Raw genomic sequence first — 17,931 nt, 5'->3', positions numbered from 1 at the left:
TTAGGATTTAGACGTTTTCCAGCAGTGGTGCTGATGTGTGCGTGCATGTGTATGTTCTTTGGCATTGATGTTGTTACAAATAACGTTTTCAGTCTGCAATTTGCCATCCCTGGGTATCATTTTACTGTTTTACTGCTTCTGTTCCACAAATGAAATAGGCTACTTTTTTTTTATTCACTTGCTGAATAAATGAATAAATTATATATCTTTTTTTTTTTCTAAAGCCATTCATGATATAATGCCACCTACAGTATCATGCATTTTTTATTCTTCTTTAGCAAAACACCATTTTGCATTTGTCAGTATCTAACAATGGAAGGGCGGCACCTATGATATATAGCATTTTGGAGCCTAACATGCTGGATGGTAACATATTGCCCCCTAGAGGTCTCTGTAATAAAGATCTTGTTGTTGGAGAGATGCGATTAAACAAAGATGTATATATGTATTTTTATGAACCGATAGCAGCTGTATTCTCCTATTATATATTTATGTTCTACAATCATCTTGTGTTACTGTAGTGTAGTGTAGGTGTTAGCTTGAGATGGTTAAGTTTATCCGTTTAGGGATGGTTTAATTTAGGTATTGTGTTAGAAATGGTTAAGTTAAGGCATTAGGTTAGAAATGGTTAAGTTAAGGTACTAGGTTAGAGATGGTTATGGTCAGGTATTCAGTGGTTAGGGTTAGGGTTAGATGGTTCATTTAGGTTGAGGGTGTTAGAGAGGGTTAGGGTTAGGGGTTAGGGTTAGGGTTAGGGTTAGGTTAGCGATGTATATGTCAAGCTGTTAGAGATGGTTAGGGTTTAGGGTTTAGGTAAGAGATAGTATTGGTTAGGTGTATGGGTAACCTACCCTATAGTTTGTCAAACAACTGTTTAATTGATTAATTGGCCACGGCATAGTGGGTTTCATCAGACCTATGTTCAATGGCCGATGCCATCGTCGTTGGAGAAGTAAAGGGTGAGGCAGGGCCCGGAGGTTGTGAATACCAGCCACTCCTCCGGCGCCCTCCCCTGCTCCAACCATGTGCTCCCTCAGCCCTCATTGTTGGAAAGGAGGCAGAATTCTCCATGGCAACAGCAGAGAGTTGGACTTTAAGCCTTCTGAGCTTCCACCGTTTCTTTACTTTTGCATAAGAAGACTTCCCACAACAAACCCTCGCTCCTCTCTTCTTCCCTGAGGAACAGAGAGGCCTGCTCTGGCCTGCAACAACAACTACGGTAGGCATGGCCTGCTACGCTGTGGCATTTCTCTCCTGGCTGTGTTGTTTGTAATGGTGTGTGTGTGTGGAGCAGTAGGCTGGATGTGGGGGCAGACACAGAGCGAACAGCTACCGTTGGCAGGGCGGAGGGCTGACTCAGACAATCACTGAGAACAGATTATCTACTGGTGCCAACCAGCACTGTGTCACCATGATGTTACTCATAGAGATCAAGCTCCTCATACAGAACATGCAGCAGAATGTGAGTCACTACCACACAGAAAACCTTGTTGCTAAGTGTGTTCAGTATGTTAAGACTAACTACAACGATACAGTTTATGGTTAAAACCCATAAACCTCTCTCTCCAGGCTGTTCATGAACAGCAACCTTTTTGTCTTAAAGGTTGGAGGTTTGGAGGTTTACCAACATGCTACTTTACTGTGAGGGGACCATGCCGGCACATTCGCTCTCTGCTTTCCTCCATACTTCATACAACATTAATTAGTTTCTCTCCAGTCTGACCCCCTCCCCAACCCCCTTCTCTGTTCCCTCTCACTTCCTTGCACTAATCCTCTTGTTGTGGTCAGAGGGGCCCCAGCCACTGCCCGGCCGGCCCACCACTCTGGGGGCGAGCTGGGGGTGAAAGGTGCCGTGCCTCGCCTCCCTCACGGCTCATTATGGATGCCTCCTCCTCCTTCTCCTATTCCTCCTCTTCTTCCACAACTCACTGTTGTGTTCTGTACAGTGGACTCCTCTCCTGTACCTCCGGTTCTCCCCAGGCCCAGCGGAGGTGCAGCGTCTCCCCAGCGAGGGGAGCTGTGGTTCAGGCCAAGGTCAGATGGTGTCCAGCTACAGGGGGAACTGGGAGTTGGAGGACAGCGACCAGGAGTTCCAGGGAGTCGGAGGCGGTGAGAGAAGAGGAGATATGAGACCCACCAGGAGGGAAGTGTTCCATGTGCTGCTGCTGCTGGTGGTCTGTCTGCTAGGGACGGCAGCGGGGGTCAAAGGTGAAGAGCGTGGCTATCTGCAGGAGGCCCTGGGCACCTTGGGTCTGTCAGACCACGTGGAAGGACCGCCACGGCTCCAGAAGGCCCAGCTGGGTGTGCTCTTGAGCAGGGCGCTACGGGCCGTGCACTGCGGGGAAGTGATCGGTGGCACCCAGGACGGCTGCGACCAGGTATTGATCACCACCTGGTCACCATGTAGCAACTGGGACCGCTGTCACTCCAAAGCAAAAGTCTTACTCCTATTTGTTTATATTTATTTCTACATATTTATATTTATCTATATTTTGCTATATTTTGTATATATTTTGTAGATATTTAGTTATATGAAGCTATATTTATTTAAAAGCTATATTTAGTAATATTTACAATTAGTTATATTTTCATATTTATGACTTCAGAAGCATGTCATTAAGGAGCAGGTAGAGGTAAGGCGAGTGTCTTGCAGTTAGATTGCAGACATGCAGTGCCCTGGAGTGGAACCACCCTAAGAGCTTTAACTCTACTGCCCTGAGAAAGCAGTAAGAGGCCTGGCCGAATGGACGTCGCCGTTGAGCATGGAACTGGGTGTTGGGGGTTAGGGGGTGTAGGGGGAAGTTAGTCTTCCGATCGTAGGGTTGTCCGTTGAGCCCCTGCTGCGTGGTGTTGTGGCGTTGCTGGAGTGACACACACCTGCTCCAGAACAGGGTCAGGAAGTGAGTCTTAACTTTGGCTCTATCCACGTACTGGGCCTGATGATTTCATTGATATTACCAGCCTTGGGGCTTTAGAAATTCCTCCTCCGATTTCTTTCTTTACTTAAAAGTTTACACAGAGATTAATCTGTGAATGAACAAAATAACTAATAATTCTATCTATTTAATCCAAAAACAATGCTGTGCCATAATTCATATAAGTCATGCAGTGTTCCTGTGGTTTTGTGTCAGGGTCATATTGTGCTTTAGCTTTTTATTTGTTTGCCTGGCAAACTCACTTTTTGAGGCTGGAATGTGGCTGTATGTGGAGGCTTATGGCCTCCAACTTTGACCTTTTATGGGCCACTCATGCTGAGTGGCTTTAGACTGCTCTCTCTACTTGGCATAATACACTTTGCAGGCACTCAGCATAGCTTCCACCTGTTTATTCAGCATACTCGTTAGTGATAAGCGGTGACGGTTTTGTGGTCTGAATGGAACTTTGTGATGTGATAAACGCTTATTTCCCTGCTTTATCCTTTGTATCAGGTTTCGGGACAAAGTTGTGTAAAGTATGCAAGTCCTCTGACACAGCAGTATCGATGAAGAGCTTTCAAAATAAAGTTGATGTGACTTGAAGTGACTGGGCCTACTCCAGCTTGTTGACGGGCCACTCTTGTTTTGGCTGGTTTTGTGGCTTGTTTCCATAGTTTTTGTGTGGCTGCCCTAAAACATTTCTTCTTCTCCTCCTCCTTCACCTTCTCCACTTCTTTCTCCTCCTTCTCCTCCTCCCCCAGTGCCTGAGGCCCGTCGTGGTCCTCTCCGCCCTGGAGGACGATGGGGAGGTGTACATCGGCGAGGAGAACTACGCCCGCGTCGCCACGGTGATACTCTATTACATCATCCACATGGCCGAGCTGTGCGTCTCCAACGCCACGTCCTCCTCTTCCTCACTCTCCACCGCACCTCCCCCAGACTTCTCCTTCTACGTCCTGGCCCTCGCCAACCTCGACCCTGAGCAGGAGGACCCTCACCTCCTCTCCACCACGGAGGTCCGGAGCATCCTCCAGGTCATCAACCAGAACTACCAACCAGCTTTTCCTCACACACAGGTGGGACATGTCTCGCTTCATTCATACAACAGTATGCTATGGTTACGACCAGGCCCTTAGACTGCAACAAGAAGGGAGACATGCCTGCATGCGTGCATGCCTATAAACTGTAAATCAAGAGGTTTTTGTTTAAACTAAAGAGGACTTTACTCAAGGATTCAATAAAGAGTGTCTGTAACATCAGCAGTGGAGTACAGTGTGTGGATGCAGGAACACGTCAATTTCTTCGTGTTGTATGTGATATAGAGATCACCAAAATACAGCTGGCGAATTACAGAGAGACATTCAGTGTAAGGGCCTGGCTTGGCCATGTGAGTGTACAGTAATCGGTCACCTGCATAGCTAATAGCCATGAGGGAACATAGCACTAAAATAATACAAGATTGGAATGGATTTTTTCCCTTCTTCATGAGGACTGGCTTTTATTTCTAATAGTAGTTGAGCAAATTCTGTTTTAGTTTACTTTGCTCCTTCTCCAATTCTTAAGGCGTCAATTACTTGCGTTGTTAAAGTGAAACCGGTTGAGGCCGTGAGGCAGGAGGTAGGATGGTAAGAGGAGTCCTTGTGATAGTGTGACTCCTGACTCCCGGTAGTGTGTCGACGCTGGTCACCTGATGGAGGAGGCTGGAGGAAAGGAGCAGGTCTTGGGTCTCGCTTCCTCTTCCTCCGTGCCCCGGCTGGCGGCCGCCATCTTGACCCACCTCCTGCTGGGCGCCTGTTTCAGCCGGACAGACCTCCCGCCGCCTGCTTTCTTCACCGACTACATCTTCCACTCTCTCAACTGCACCACGGACCTCCACCTTGTGGGTAAGGTCAAAAACAGACAGCCTTGTTGTTTGTAGTCAAAGCAATTTGTCACTTGTAGGAGGAGGTAGAGCAAGGGCCCAAAATGAGCAAGGTTTTTACACTGAGGAACACTGCAGAACAACACCAAAACAACAAGAGAGTTTTAGAGAAAAGTTGCTCCAGGCGAGTCGCATAACGAAAACAAAGACATAGTATTAAGTGTTTAAGGGTTTGTGTGAGGTGTTTAGTACGGTGTCCTACAAATGACTAAAGCACCTGTTCCCCTGTCTCTGTTAAGACTTGGAGGAGCTGCTTCACCAACTAGGAGTGGGAGGAGGAGGAGCTAACCACACCCATGCTAGAAAGAGCCGGGGCCTCACAGGCCCCTTCCAGGAAGAGGCAGGGCCTCACCAGGAAGACTTCAGCCATCAGACTATAAGCACCGCCGCGGACTGGACAGCGGTGAGGCAGATATTTAGAATAAACAGTAGAAGCCTTTTCTGTCAATGGCTTTATAGGTAAATATAACATTGCTACTTTTTCATGTTCGATCCACTTTTCCTAATTATTATAATGTAAATGTAAAATGTAAATGTAAATGTTACTAAGATTCAAGATTCGTTTTCTTTCTTTGTTATCTTTATAGTCGTGCTTTTCAGCCAATCAGCTGGTGGATATTTTTGCCCTGGATTCTCGTTCGCCGATCTCAAAGAACCGCTTCAGCCAGATGTGTCCAGCCATCATTCAGCAGTTGCTAGGTAACGCCTGTCAGTCGTCAGAGAGGGCGTCCAGAGGAGCTCCGCCCACTGCCCTGGAGAGTAAGACCTTTGACCTTGTAGCTCTCGTCACAACACACAAGCCGTTTCTCAATTTGCGTTCTCGTCTGTACTCGTGTACTTGCGTTCTCATGAAACGTCATCAGTGGTAGCCCAAGTACTGTTGTACCAATTCCAAGTACACGAGTATGTGAGTACTGTCGTAAAACCCGGAAGTGTTCTCGATGCGTTCGATGCGTTCTCGATGAGGCCGTTACTACTACTTGGGACCGTTAAATATCCCAGGATGCATTTCGCATCGTTTTAAAATATTAGTATGTAAGCTATAATAATAGGCTATGGAACATTTTACATATATAACAAAAATGTAGGCCTATTCATTCAAAAGCCAAGTAAGACTGAACCGAGACGGTCGTTCCGTCTGCCTAAAGTGTCCGTGCTAAACACGTTCCCCACCCATAGTTCCATGGGTGAATTATGTTAACCACCACACAAGCCCCCCCCAGAATTCACCCATAGTCAAAGTCCTTGTGACGGGAAGGGGCGACGACCCGACCCCGGCGCGTGCGGATGACAGGGGTGAAGGCGGAGGAAGCAGCAGGCACGTCGGCGCCGTCCACCAACTCGGAGGTCCCGGGAGTCAACGAGGCCAAGGGAGCCTCAACGGCTAGCGGGGTGTGTGGCGCAGGCGGACGGCCCCGACGTGGGGGTTGCGCCACCTCCACCGGTCTGGAAACGTCCACGTTAGCCGGCAATCCTATCCCAGGAAACTCAGGTCTACCCCCGACGTCCACCACCAGGCACTTGTCGCCGTGGTGTAAAACCCTGAACGGGCCATCGTAAGGAGGGCGTAAGGGACCACGGTGGGCGTCGTGGCGAATGAAAACATAGTCCACCACGCGCAGATCGGGGGGCATGCGGAAAGCGGGGGTCCCGTGTTGTGACGGGCGTGAAAACCTTGGCGGTCTCCAGGAGGGAGGAACGTTGCCTGGCCGCCGACCAGGGAACCGAGGCGTCAGGAATAAAATCCCCCGGCACTCGTAGGGCCTGCCTGTAGACCAGCTCCGCCGATGAGGACTGCAGGTCCTCCTTAGGGGTGCACCTGAGGCCAAGCATTACCCATGGTAGCCTATCCACCCAGTCGCCGTCCTTCAAGCTGGCTGGAATGGTGGAAACGTTCGCACAAGCCGTTAGCCTGGGGGTGATAGGCGGTCGTGCGGTGCAGCTTGACCCCCAACCCCTCAGCCACTGCGTTCCAAAGTTCTGAGGTGAATTGCGAGCCCCGGTCTGAGGAGAGGTCTGAAGGAGTCCCAAAGCGTGCGACCAACACGCGCCACGTCGGAAGGAGACGTCGAGGAGAGGGGAACCGCCTCCGGCCAGCGGGTCGTCCTGTCAACCATGGTGAAGAGGTAGGTAAACCCGTGAGAGGAGGGAAGCGGTCCAACCAGGTCGACGTTGACGTGGTCGAACCTCCTCTCGGGAACAGGAAACTTGACAGTCAACGCATGAGCTGACCCAAGCACCAACGTCCCTTCTAAGCCCCTGCCACACAAACTTCTGGGAAACCAATTTCACTGACGGCTTCTTGCCGGGGTGGGAAAGGCCATGCAACGCCTCAAAAACGGGCTGGCGCCAGTTCACCGAGACCAGCGGTCGAGGGTGGCCTGTGGAGACGTCGCACCACAGCCTTACGTCCGAGCCGCCAACCGCGACCTCCTCCAGGCGCAAACCCGTATCCAAATTCCTTAGGGTCTGGACTCCGTGGTCAGAGGCCTGGTCCGCACTCATACGGACGTAATCTAGGCCCAGTTGGACGGCCCCGATGACTGTTCTGGAGAGGCAGTCCGCGACCACGTTGGACTTGCCAGCAATGTGTCGGATGTCCGTGGTGTACTCGGAGATGTACGAAAGTTGGCGCTGCTGGCGGGCGGACCACGGTTCCGCCACCTTGGACATGCAGAATGTTAGTGGCTTGTGGTCCACGAAAGCCGCAAACCCTCGGCCTTCCAGGAGGAACCGGAAGTGGTGGATCGCCAGTCAGAGTCCAAGGAGTTCCCTGTCAAACGCACTGTATTTGTGCTCCCTGGGGGTCAACTGGTGACTGAAAAAGGCGAGCGGCTGCCAGGCACCATCGATCCATTGCTCGTGCACTGCGCCGACTGCGTAGTCAGACGCGTCGGTGGTGATGGCGATGGGGGCATCAGGCGACGGATGGGCCAACATGGCGGCCTGGCCCAAGGCGGCCTTCGTGGCCTCGAACGCATTCTCCCTCTCCGCCGTCCAGTCGACAGCCTGGCCGGGGGACTTGTCCTTGAGGGCCCCGTACAGCGGGCGCATGACGTGAGCTGCCCGTCGGATGAACCGGTGGTAAAACGTCAACATTCCCAGGAATTCCCGCAGCGCCCAAGCTGTGTGCGGGCGGGGGAAAGCAGAAATCGCCTCCACTTTCGACGGGAGAGGGGTGGCCCCATCTTTGTTGATGAGATGCCCCAGGAAGTGGATGGAGGACAAGCCGAACAGGCACTTCGCCGGGTTGATGATCAATCCGTGCTGGTCGAGCCTCATGAAGAGGTCGTGTAGGTGTCCCTGGTGCTCCTTTTCGGGGGAGCTGGCGACCAGGATGTCGTCCAAATACACGAAAACGAAAGGCATCTCCCTGAGCGCCGAGTCCATTAACTGCTGGACAGTCTGAGCGGCGTTTTTGAGCCCGAACGGCATATGTAGGAACCCTAACCCTAACGGTGTCACCACTGCCGTCTTGGCAATGTCTGAGGGATGCACTGGCACCTGATGGTAACCGCGCACCAGGTCCACCTTTGAGAAGACCCGCTTGCCCGCCAGGTGTGCTGAGAAGTCTTGGATGTGCGGGATCGGGTAGCGGTCAGGTGTGGTAGCATCGTTCAGGCGGCGGTAATCCCCACAAGGTCGCCACTCGCCGTCTGGCTTGGGAATGATGTGGAGGGGTGAGGCCTAGGGGCTGTCTGAGCGGCGGATGATGCCCAGGCGCTCCATGTTGGCGAACTCCGACCAAGCAACCTTCAGCCTGTCAGGGTTAAGTCGTCGGGCTCTAGCATAGACCCATAGGGTGGGCCCTTAGTGTCTATATGATGCTCCACACCATGTTTTGCCGTGACAGCGGAAAAGGTAGGTCGGGTTAAACCGGGGAACTCCCCGAGAAGGCGTTGATATTCATCCCCCTCTGAGAGGGAGCTGGAGAGCCCGCCATATGCTGCCTCACCGCGGGCACATGCAAATGAGGAAAACGTCTGTGCGTCCACCAGGCAGTTGTTTTTGACGTCTACCAGCAGATTGTGCGCGCAAAGGAAATCCGCGCCGAGAAGGGGAAAGGAGATGTCGGCCGTGACAAAAATCCCACATGAATCGCTGGCCCCCAAAGCACAGGTCCGCAGTCTTTGTGCCATACGTGCGGATGGGGGTGTCGTTGGCGGACTTCAACTGTGGACCGTGGCCACCAGGCATGGTGTCCTCCACTGTAGCTGGCAGGATGCTCCTTTGAGCGCCGGTGTCTCAAAGAAACTCGCGGCCGGAGAGAGTGTCTCTGATGAACAATAGCCGGGTTGACGTGCCTGCACTCACGGCCACTAATGAGCACAAGCCTTGGTGTTTCCCGTTGGTTTGAAGTTGCACGGGGACCGGCACTTCTTTGCTTTGGCGCCGAAACGCACGTGAAAATAGCACATACCTGTGCTGGCACGGCCTTCGGCGGCTACCGGGGCTCTGTTGGCTAGTCTGCCATTGTCCGGGGGGCTGACACTGCGTGTTGGGGCTAGCACGTACTTCCAAGTCCGCGAGTACGTAGTCCGTGTACTTGGTATTAAGAAACGGCTACAGACACAGGTTGGCTTCTTTGAAACGAGCGTTCTTTAATGGCACGTTGCTTTACTCCTTTACTCCTTACTAGTTTTCATTTTTTGTTTAATGTTTTAATCGCTTTGTGTGAAACCAGCCAAACCAAAACTTTTTTTTGTTTATAGCTTGACTAGAAATTGGAAAAGAAGGTACATTTTCTATGTCTATGTTGTTTATAGTGAAAACTATCACAAATAAACATAATACAAAACGCCACATCAGCAAATTATACAGTATTTACATGCACGAATAAGCACGAAATAAAACACAGAAATATGACACTAATTGGCACGTGAAAATGACATGCATAATACAGGAAATAAAGTGCATTAAATGGTGAAATAAAATACCTCGCTGGCCGCTTGTTGTGAAAAGAGGTTCGTTTAAGTTCTTTACTGTCCTTGTATCTTGGCCGTCTGCTCTAACTTCAGAGGTAAACTTATTACCGTATCGCTGCACTTAACGAGCGCCATTCATACACGCTTGGTCATGCCTTTTTACATCAATTCAACCAACACTAATGACGTAGGGAAAGTAGGAACAAAACATTAGTTCCGTGCACTTGCAGCACATTAACACATCAGTTCAGTTACATTATATTAACATTTAAACCTTTTAACCCAACATGAATTATTATCTATTTATTTATTACATGAAATTGAAGTGTTGATTATTAAGTGTGTATAATTAAAGAAAACTTATTTATGCAATGTCACTTACAGACCTCCTAACTTAGTAATTGACTAACCAACTAACCAACTAACTAACCAACCAACAAACCAACTATACTAACTATACTTACTATACTAACTGTCCTAACCAACTATTTAACTAGACTGACTGATGGACTTGTCCTTCTGACCGACCAACTAAATAACACATTTTAGGAGTGTTAACTATCTTGTCATTAACAACTGATTCTCTGACTCTCTCTCTCTCTCTCTCTCTCTCTCTCTCTCTCTCTCTCTCTCTCTCTCTCTCTCTCTCTCTCTCTCTCTCCCTCTCTCTCTCTGTGTTTCCCCCTCAGAGTATGGCTACAGTACCGCGGCAGTTCTGCTCATCACGCTGGGCTCCATGTTTGGTATCTGCCTGATCTCCTTCAGCTCCTGCCAGCAGACCTACCAGCTGCTGCTGCAGCTCTTCGTAGGCCTGGCTGTGGGCACGCTGTCTGGGGACGCCCTGCTGCACCTCATCCCACAGGTAAAGGGCGTTGTTCTTCAGGGTGGACGATCAGGGTCCGAATCAGGGCTTTTCTGGTGCTCGTTTCCACAAAATGCTCTGGGAAAAGTTGTGTTTGGGTATCAGAAAAAGGATGGTTAAGTACAGAGTAAAGTTACAAATTATTAAGTTTGGGTCGAATTAAGGTTAGGAGGATGGATAGGTTAAGGTTAAGGATTGAAGGAGTAAATGATTTGGTCCCGAAGTCAAGGTACGGGTTTGTTGTTATCAATCTCTATATATAAGGTTGCAAAGGCATCATTTGAATCATCAGTAAATAATTTGATCTAGTTGCAGCTGTACACGCATGACATTATATGTATTCGCAGTGGTAGAACAATCCAGGCGTTCAAATCTTAAATTCTGATGATTTCACAAACCAGGTCAATGTCTGTGATGGTGTTGAACACCAACCCAGATGTTTAGACTCAAAGTTTAGACTTGGGAGGGCTTTTACTTTGAAAAACAACCTCCTTGACCAGCTTGAGTAACTGGTGTCTGATCCTAACATGTTTGATCCCAACACGTCTGATCCCAACATGTCTGATCCTCGCATGTTTGATCCTCACATGTCTGATCCTGACATGTCTGATCCTCACATGTCTGATCCCAACATGTCTGATCCTAACATGTACCTGGAGGTCCTTGGAGTGCATGGTGGTCACGGTCATGGAGCTGAGGAGGGGAAGGAGTACCTTTGGAAAGTTCTGGGGGTCATTGCTGGAATCTACGGTTTCTTCCTGCTGGAGAAACTCTTCTCCGTCCTGGTTCCATCTCACGGACATGTGAGACTTCCTTCTGCTTTCACACACCTGAAATGATACATGCCTTAGGTCTCCACAACACCTGGTGCCCACAGAAGTCGTCCGCATTGGTTAAATTAAAAATGAACCCCAAGGCAACGGACAGCACGCTTCATCTACGGTTTCCGGTTCATTTATAATAGACGAGTTGTGGAGGCGCTCCTATATTATATTAATTTATATGACACATCACCGGCGTAGAGAGAGACCCATGGCATACCTATGGCAGATAGGATTCAACAGAAGTATAACTTGTCTTTCACTTGTTTTTTCAATGATTTTAATGATGTGAAAAACACACTATCCTAATGCTTCAAATAGTAAGACATCTCAAGAGATGTATATCATAGCCGGATAACTACTGAATTTTTAGAGATATTACTTTATGAGTAATGATTTCTGCACTGGATTTTGCCAGCCAAACCATTTGGCCTCTGGATCTCTGACACACTTTTCTTTCTCCTTCAGGGCCATTCACACGACAGGCCTCTAGAGCTGAACTGCAATGAGCAATCAGAGAGGGACAAGTCCATCTCCACCATGCAGCTGGTGAGCCTTTTGTCCCTCTGGGCTTCCTGTGCAACACAGGCACTCAGGACTCAGCGGGGCTGAGAGTCTTAGAACGGATGCTTTGATTGGTTGAACTCCTGGGGAGAGCAGTGGCAGGAGTGGAAATGACTGATCCCGTTTGTTTCAAGTTATTTGGACCCTCAATGTTTGCTTTTCTCTCCTCTATTTTGTAATATAATTTTTCTATTTTGAGTCAAGCAATTTCCCTGATTTCTCATTATTAATAAAGTACACTGAATCAGAATTTCCAACCATACAGAATCCACTGAGGTGTAGTGATTGCATTCCTACAGTACAGAATGTTTTCTCAGGTTGGACCGCTATGTTGTTGTTATGTAAGCGGAGATGAATGCTGGTGTGGGAGGGACAGAGAACATTGAGGGTGGGGGTGAATCAACCTGAATAATAATATAGTAGACCAAGCAAGCTGAAGAGACGTGGCAGTCTCATCTGGCAGAATACACTTGTCATACAGTCTAGAATACACTCTGTCATCATTAAATGATGTGTTTATTGAGAGTTAGAGTGAGATTTGTTTTTACATCATCTCTCAGCCTTGTCTTGAGTACTATTTGTCCTCAACAGGGAACTGTAGAAGAAAGTTCAGAAACCCCCGAACAAACAGAGACAAGCAGGTCGCCTCCACAAAGTAAGACAAAACACACAACACACACACACACACACACACACACACACACACACACACACACACACACACACAGAGCCCACACTCGTGTGTGTGTAGTAATTACTCTAGTAAGTGAACACTGCCATTTGTCTGGCTCTATGAATGGCCTTCCAAGAAACGCAGCGGGTCTCTGAGTTCTTTCGTCTCCCCCCCCAGGGCGCGTGGTGCCGCTGCTCGCCGTCATGGTCGTCGTGGGCGACAGCCTCCATAACTTTGCCGATGGTCTGGTCGTCGGCGCCGCCTTCTCCTCCTCCGCTGAGAGCGGCATGGCAACCACCGTGGCCATCCTCTGCCATGAGATCCCCCACGAGATGGGTGAGAGGGTTAGCACAGCTACTGCTTCCATCCCCACCAGATGGGTGAGAGGGTTATTATAGCCACTGCTAGCATCCCCCACAAGATGGAGGAGGGGGTAAGCATGGGTGTTGGGAACTAGCATAGCTACTGTTAAGAGTCCCCACAAGAAGGGTGAGAGGTCTAGCATAGCTTCCATTAGCATCCCCCGTGAGAGGGGTGAGGGGGAATAGCAAAGCTGCTGTTAGCATCCCCTCCGAGATGGATGAGAGGTTCATGCTTGTTAGCCTAGCAAGACAAGAGTTATTAAAAAGGATTATATGAATGACTATGAATATGAATGAGACATCTAACTATAATGAGAGGAGCTTATTTATGTGTGTGTGTGTGTGTGTGTGTGGAGAAAGCTGCAAGCAGCCATACCGAAGGCCAAGCAATCGGTTGGTTTCGAAATGAAACATGAGATAGACAGAGATATCATGAATGAGACATCGTGTGGTCACTCTGAGTGGTCCACTATGATGTCACTATATTTCCCAGGAGACTTTGCGGTGCTGCTGAACGCCGGGCTGTCGGTGAAGACGGCGGTGATGATGAACTTCCTGAGCGCCCTCACCGCCTTCCTGGGCCTCTACATTGGCCTGTTCGTCTCCACGGAGACCACGGTGCAGCACTGGATCTTCAGCGTCACCGCCGGCATCTTCCTCTACCTCTCGCTGGTAGAGATGGTGAGATGATGAAAGGGCGACATGATGTGTTCAGATGTGTTTAAGTGGAGCGGTGATCGATCAACATTACATTTTGTCATACATTTGTCATACATTTATCAGACCCTTTATTTAGTGGGACTGGCAAGTTTGGCTGATAATAATCAAAAGATTGAATCAAAATTGTGCTGCACGACAGTTAAAATAACAACTGGACAGAGTAGCTTTAGTATCAGAAATACCCGCAAACATTTACACTAGTATTTTTTTGGTACATGCCATTAAAGGTGCTCTCGAGGTAATATTTAAGAGCTATTATTTGAGTGTAATTTATTTGAAATGGAATAGCCATAGCCATTAGGTATTAGTAATTGAAGTGCACTGTACGTATATCAGAAGTCAATATCTTCTTGACTTTGCGTGCCTCTGTGACACCATTGTGACACCATTTATAGTTAAGACCGCCCCAGGCTCATTTTCAACCAATAAGGGCTCTTCCCTGATTAGTTTAGAGAATTCATTCAAATGTAATTGCAATCTCCCACAACACCATGTGCATATCAGACAGCCCCAAATCGGGTCCCGACCCACAGGTTTGGATCTCTGGGTTTCAGAGCTTTAAGCGTTTAACCAACCCTCCTCCCACCTCCTCCCCAGCTCCCTGAGATGAACCGGGCGAGGAGCGAGCGGCCCGGGCTCCAGTTCCTCATGCAGAACGCAGGTCTCCTGCTGGGCTGGGGCTGCCTGCTCCTCCTGGCCCTGTACGAACACCAGCTCTCCTTCTGACATACACACACACACACACACACACACACACACACACACACACACACACACACACACACACACACACACATACATACATACATACATACATACATACACACCACACACAAGCTCTCCTTCTGACACACACACACACACACACACACACATACACACACACATGCATACACACCCCACAAGCTGTCCTTCATAAACACCCACACACAAACTGTCTTTCTAACCCACACACACACACACTCAAAGTTTCTCCTTCCTACACACACATACCAGACACACCAGAACATATGTAAACAGACTATGCAGAACTAAACCAATATTGGGATAATCGCTTTTTTAAATTTAGTTTCATTATAAATAGTAAATAGATCTAGAATGATATTTTACATCTTTATCTATTTTTATATGTTGGGTTAGTCTTATGAAGTGCATAAGATACATGGAAGTATATTGGATCCATATGTTTGCTAGTTTGTTCTGAGAATCAAATTAAATGTGTATGTTCAACTGTTTTACCTGCCTTTGTTCTGAAAAGTACATTGTGGAGGGAACCGGTACACTGTTAAGTATTATAGAGGTACTGTTATCGTATTGTTGGGTATTTTCTGATGTGAAATGTGAGGCATTGCCAAGAGAACAGGAGAGGTCAGACAAGAAGGAACACCAACAATGGACTCAGGTATCCACACAGCAGCCCTGCAGAAGCATTGGTGTTGAAGTACCACTCAGTTCCCTCCAGTCCTCCGACTCCAGGTCAGGTACCGGGGCATGCCACCCTTCTCCTCCTCCCTTCCTCCCCTACTCCTCTTCCCTCTTTACATCCTCCCCTCCTCTTCCCTCTTCTCCTCCTCCCCGCCTCCTCTTCCCTCTTCTCCTCCACCCCTCCTCCTCTTCCCTCTTCACCTCCTCCCCTTCCCTCTTCACCTCCTCCCCTCCTCCTCTTCCCCTCCACCTCTTTCCTCTTCACCTCCCCTCTTCTCCTCCTCCCCTCCTCTCCACTCCTCCTCCTCTTCCCTCTTCACCTCCTCCTTCCTCTTCACATCCTCCCTTCCTCTTCACCTCCTCCCTCTTCACCTCCTCCTTCCTCTTTGCCTCCTCCCCTCCCACTCCTCTTCCTCCTCCCCCTGATGACTAATCTGACAGAACCAAGCTGCCCCCCCTGTCTGTTTCTCTCTCTTTATAAGCCCTCTCTTTATTCCTGTTTCAGTCTCCCTCTCTTTACTCTTCGACAGGGCAGAGAAGGCAGAATAGAGAGAGAGAGTAGGTGTGTGGAGAGACAGAAGGAGGGGGCGAGTGAGAGACTGAACTAAAATGATATGCTGAAACAGACAGACAATCGTTTATTGTCTGTCTAGTGATAATTATATTAAAACAACAAAATCAACCCCTGTTGCAGTCTGTCACGCACCAACCTCTGGGAGGTCCAGGGGGAACCAGAGTTAGTTATTCTAGGATGCCTGACTGGGTAGTTGGTAGTATGGTAGCTATCCAACCGCAACGCAGTGTTTCCCAAACACAGACTATACTTTACTAGATAATCTGTCTCTGGCCTGTCTACATGTCTAAAAAATGTTACACTAGAGGGCAGTAATAGACTGTAACGGTTTATAGTCTATAGTCGGTTAAAGAAGTTTGGACCCAGTCCAGACGTTGTCGATCTCGTTTTATTAAGTTTGAAAGAAAATCGTAACGACTACTTATTTTGGTTTGGGCACACAACACTGTGGGGCTAACTTTATATCGCACAACCTAAAGCATAATCTCATCGCTCTGGTCTATAATAGGCTACATTCGACTCGGTTCGACGTTTCCCTGACAGAGCGGTTGGTGGAGTATGGAGACTGCGGAGGTGGTTATGGATGGAGATGGTTGAGGTGTTGACCCATTCTCAGGTGGTTCAGTGCGCCTCCTACACGGTACCGGCTTGCTGCACACTCAGGCTACGACATCACCGGCTTCATATCACCAGGAGCAGAGCGGGGCAGGAAAATCACTTTCTCGTGTGTCGCCCCTCCTCCCCGAATGGACTCATCGTCTACTGACCCAAACTTGGAGATTGCGCGCCAGGTCTGTGAGACTGAAGCTCATCTCGTTTTGTACAGCGTGCCGGTCTTTATACAGGACATGTCGATCTAGACCTGCCGAAGCGGTCGATCGGGTTACTATAATGTGTTTTTCATAACTTTTAAACTGGTCGGTATCCGGAGCTGTGTGTTACAAACCGAGTTGTGGACGTTTCGGGGAACCGGCTGAGACGGGCGATGGTCGTTCATAATCCTCCCAAGACGCGAGCCATGCTGGACAGACGCCTGGACCCCTGTGAGCACCCTTCTGGACTACAGGTCTCTCTTTTCACTCATCTCCCGGTCCAAATCGCATTTAAATTATCATTAAACCAACTGAATAGGTCTAGTCCATTTTAAACGCGTGTGTTATCCTGTGTTTGTCTACAAGTTGTTTTGCCTATTTATGGTTTGACGTCCGGAGCACCGTGCCCCTGAACCCTGACCAGCATCCTCCCAAAGAATGTAGACTTGGAACACGTTCAGATGTTTAAAAATGTTGTGTTTTAAAACACTCAACTGAACTCGCAATAAAGTAGGCTGTATTCTAACATATGTGGGTCCAACGGTGAAACAGAGACTGAATAATATATAGGCCTACTGTATATCTAATTGTGTTATTGTTGCTGGCATACGAGGGGATTGTAGACCCTCTATTGGTCAGTTGGTTCTAAACTCCTGCTAGAAGAATGGAACAGGTCGTTTTTTATTTACCCAATTTACTTAATTCTAATGTCCAGGAGGAGCTCATGGAATAAAGGAATTTTATGTATATTGTCTCGTACTTGCCAACAGCAGCACATAAAACTCCTTCAATCCTGCTCTTTTAGACGTCATATTCAGCACCTCCTTAGCCTGGTGGCTGACTGTTGATGTTATCAATCAATGTGACGCATCCTTTCAGAGCTGTTGTATATTTAGCTGACGCTAACTCACCAACCAAGTACCCAACGTGTTCTTCTTATTTCTGTGAAGCCGCAGGTTCGCAGGGGTCACAGGAGAGGAAGGTGTAAGGGTTCTGACGGGAGCAGCTCCTCTGACACCACCACCACCAGCTTTGTTAGACAGGTAGGTGGGACCAAACTCTATGGAGGAACACTGTGAGAGGGGTCTCACACACACACACACACACACACACACACACACACACACACACACACACACACACACACACACACACACACACACACACACACACACACACACACACACACACACACACACACACACACACACACACACACACACACACACACACACACGTGTTCTAAACCTCCTTGTCTGGGATGCCCCTACTGGACCAGACAAGGAGTTTAAATAAGTCAAAGTTTGACTTGGTGTTCCATGGAAAGATGTTGTCCGACGTCCTACATAAGGCACAC

At 48.6% G+C, this 17,931-nt stretch overlaps 2 protein-coding genes across 3 annotated transcripts in view; both read left to right on the top strand.

Moving 5' to 3' along the window:
• Positions 1 to 1,882: 1,882 nt before the first annotated feature.
• Positions 1,883 to 14,489, top strand: LOC311355501 (zinc transporter ZIP12-like; the record flags this gene model as incomplete). Its single annotated transcript, XM_084475255.1, is given in 14 exon segments — positions 1,883 to 1,970; positions 1,973 to 2,047; positions 2,050 to 2,378; positions 3,677 to 3,991; positions 4,585 to 4,798; positions 5,076 to 5,239; positions 5,424 to 5,595; positions 10,451 to 10,623; positions 11,283 to 11,426; positions 11,913 to 11,993; positions 12,600 to 12,663; positions 12,859 to 13,017; positions 13,537 to 13,724; positions 14,361 to 14,489. Coding segments are annotated over 14 exon segments (2,295 nt in total).
• A 1,847-nt stretch (positions 14,490 to 16,336) lies between these two features.
• Positions 16,337 to 17,931, top strand: part of LOC311355572 (voltage-dependent L-type calcium channel subunit beta-1-like) — a 49,770-nt gene continuing 48,175 nt past the window's right edge. The window contains exons 1-2 of one of the 2 annotated variants that reach the window (XM_084475342.1): positions 16,337 to 16,828; positions 17,531 to 17,617. In XM_084475342.1, coding sequence (XP_084331468.1) covers positions 16,748 to 16,828; positions 17,531 to 17,617 — 168 coding nt within the window. In that variant the 5' untranslated portion in view covers positions 16,337 to 16,747. Of the gene's footprint in view, positions 16,829 to 17,524; positions 17,618 to 17,931 lie in introns of both variants that reach the window. The other variant, XM_084475341.1, reaches the window with a different exon arrangement.

The sequence above is a fragment of the Micromesistius poutassou genome, assembly GCF_964030765.1.
Source record: "Micromesistius poutassou genome assembly, chromosome: 11".
Classification (NCBI taxonomy): domain Eukaryota; kingdom Metazoa; phylum Chordata; class Actinopteri; order Gadiformes; family Gadidae; genus Micromesistius; species Micromesistius poutassou.
Note: the sequence above shows the minus strand (reverse complement) of the source record. Positions and strands in the feature narration are given on the sequence as shown.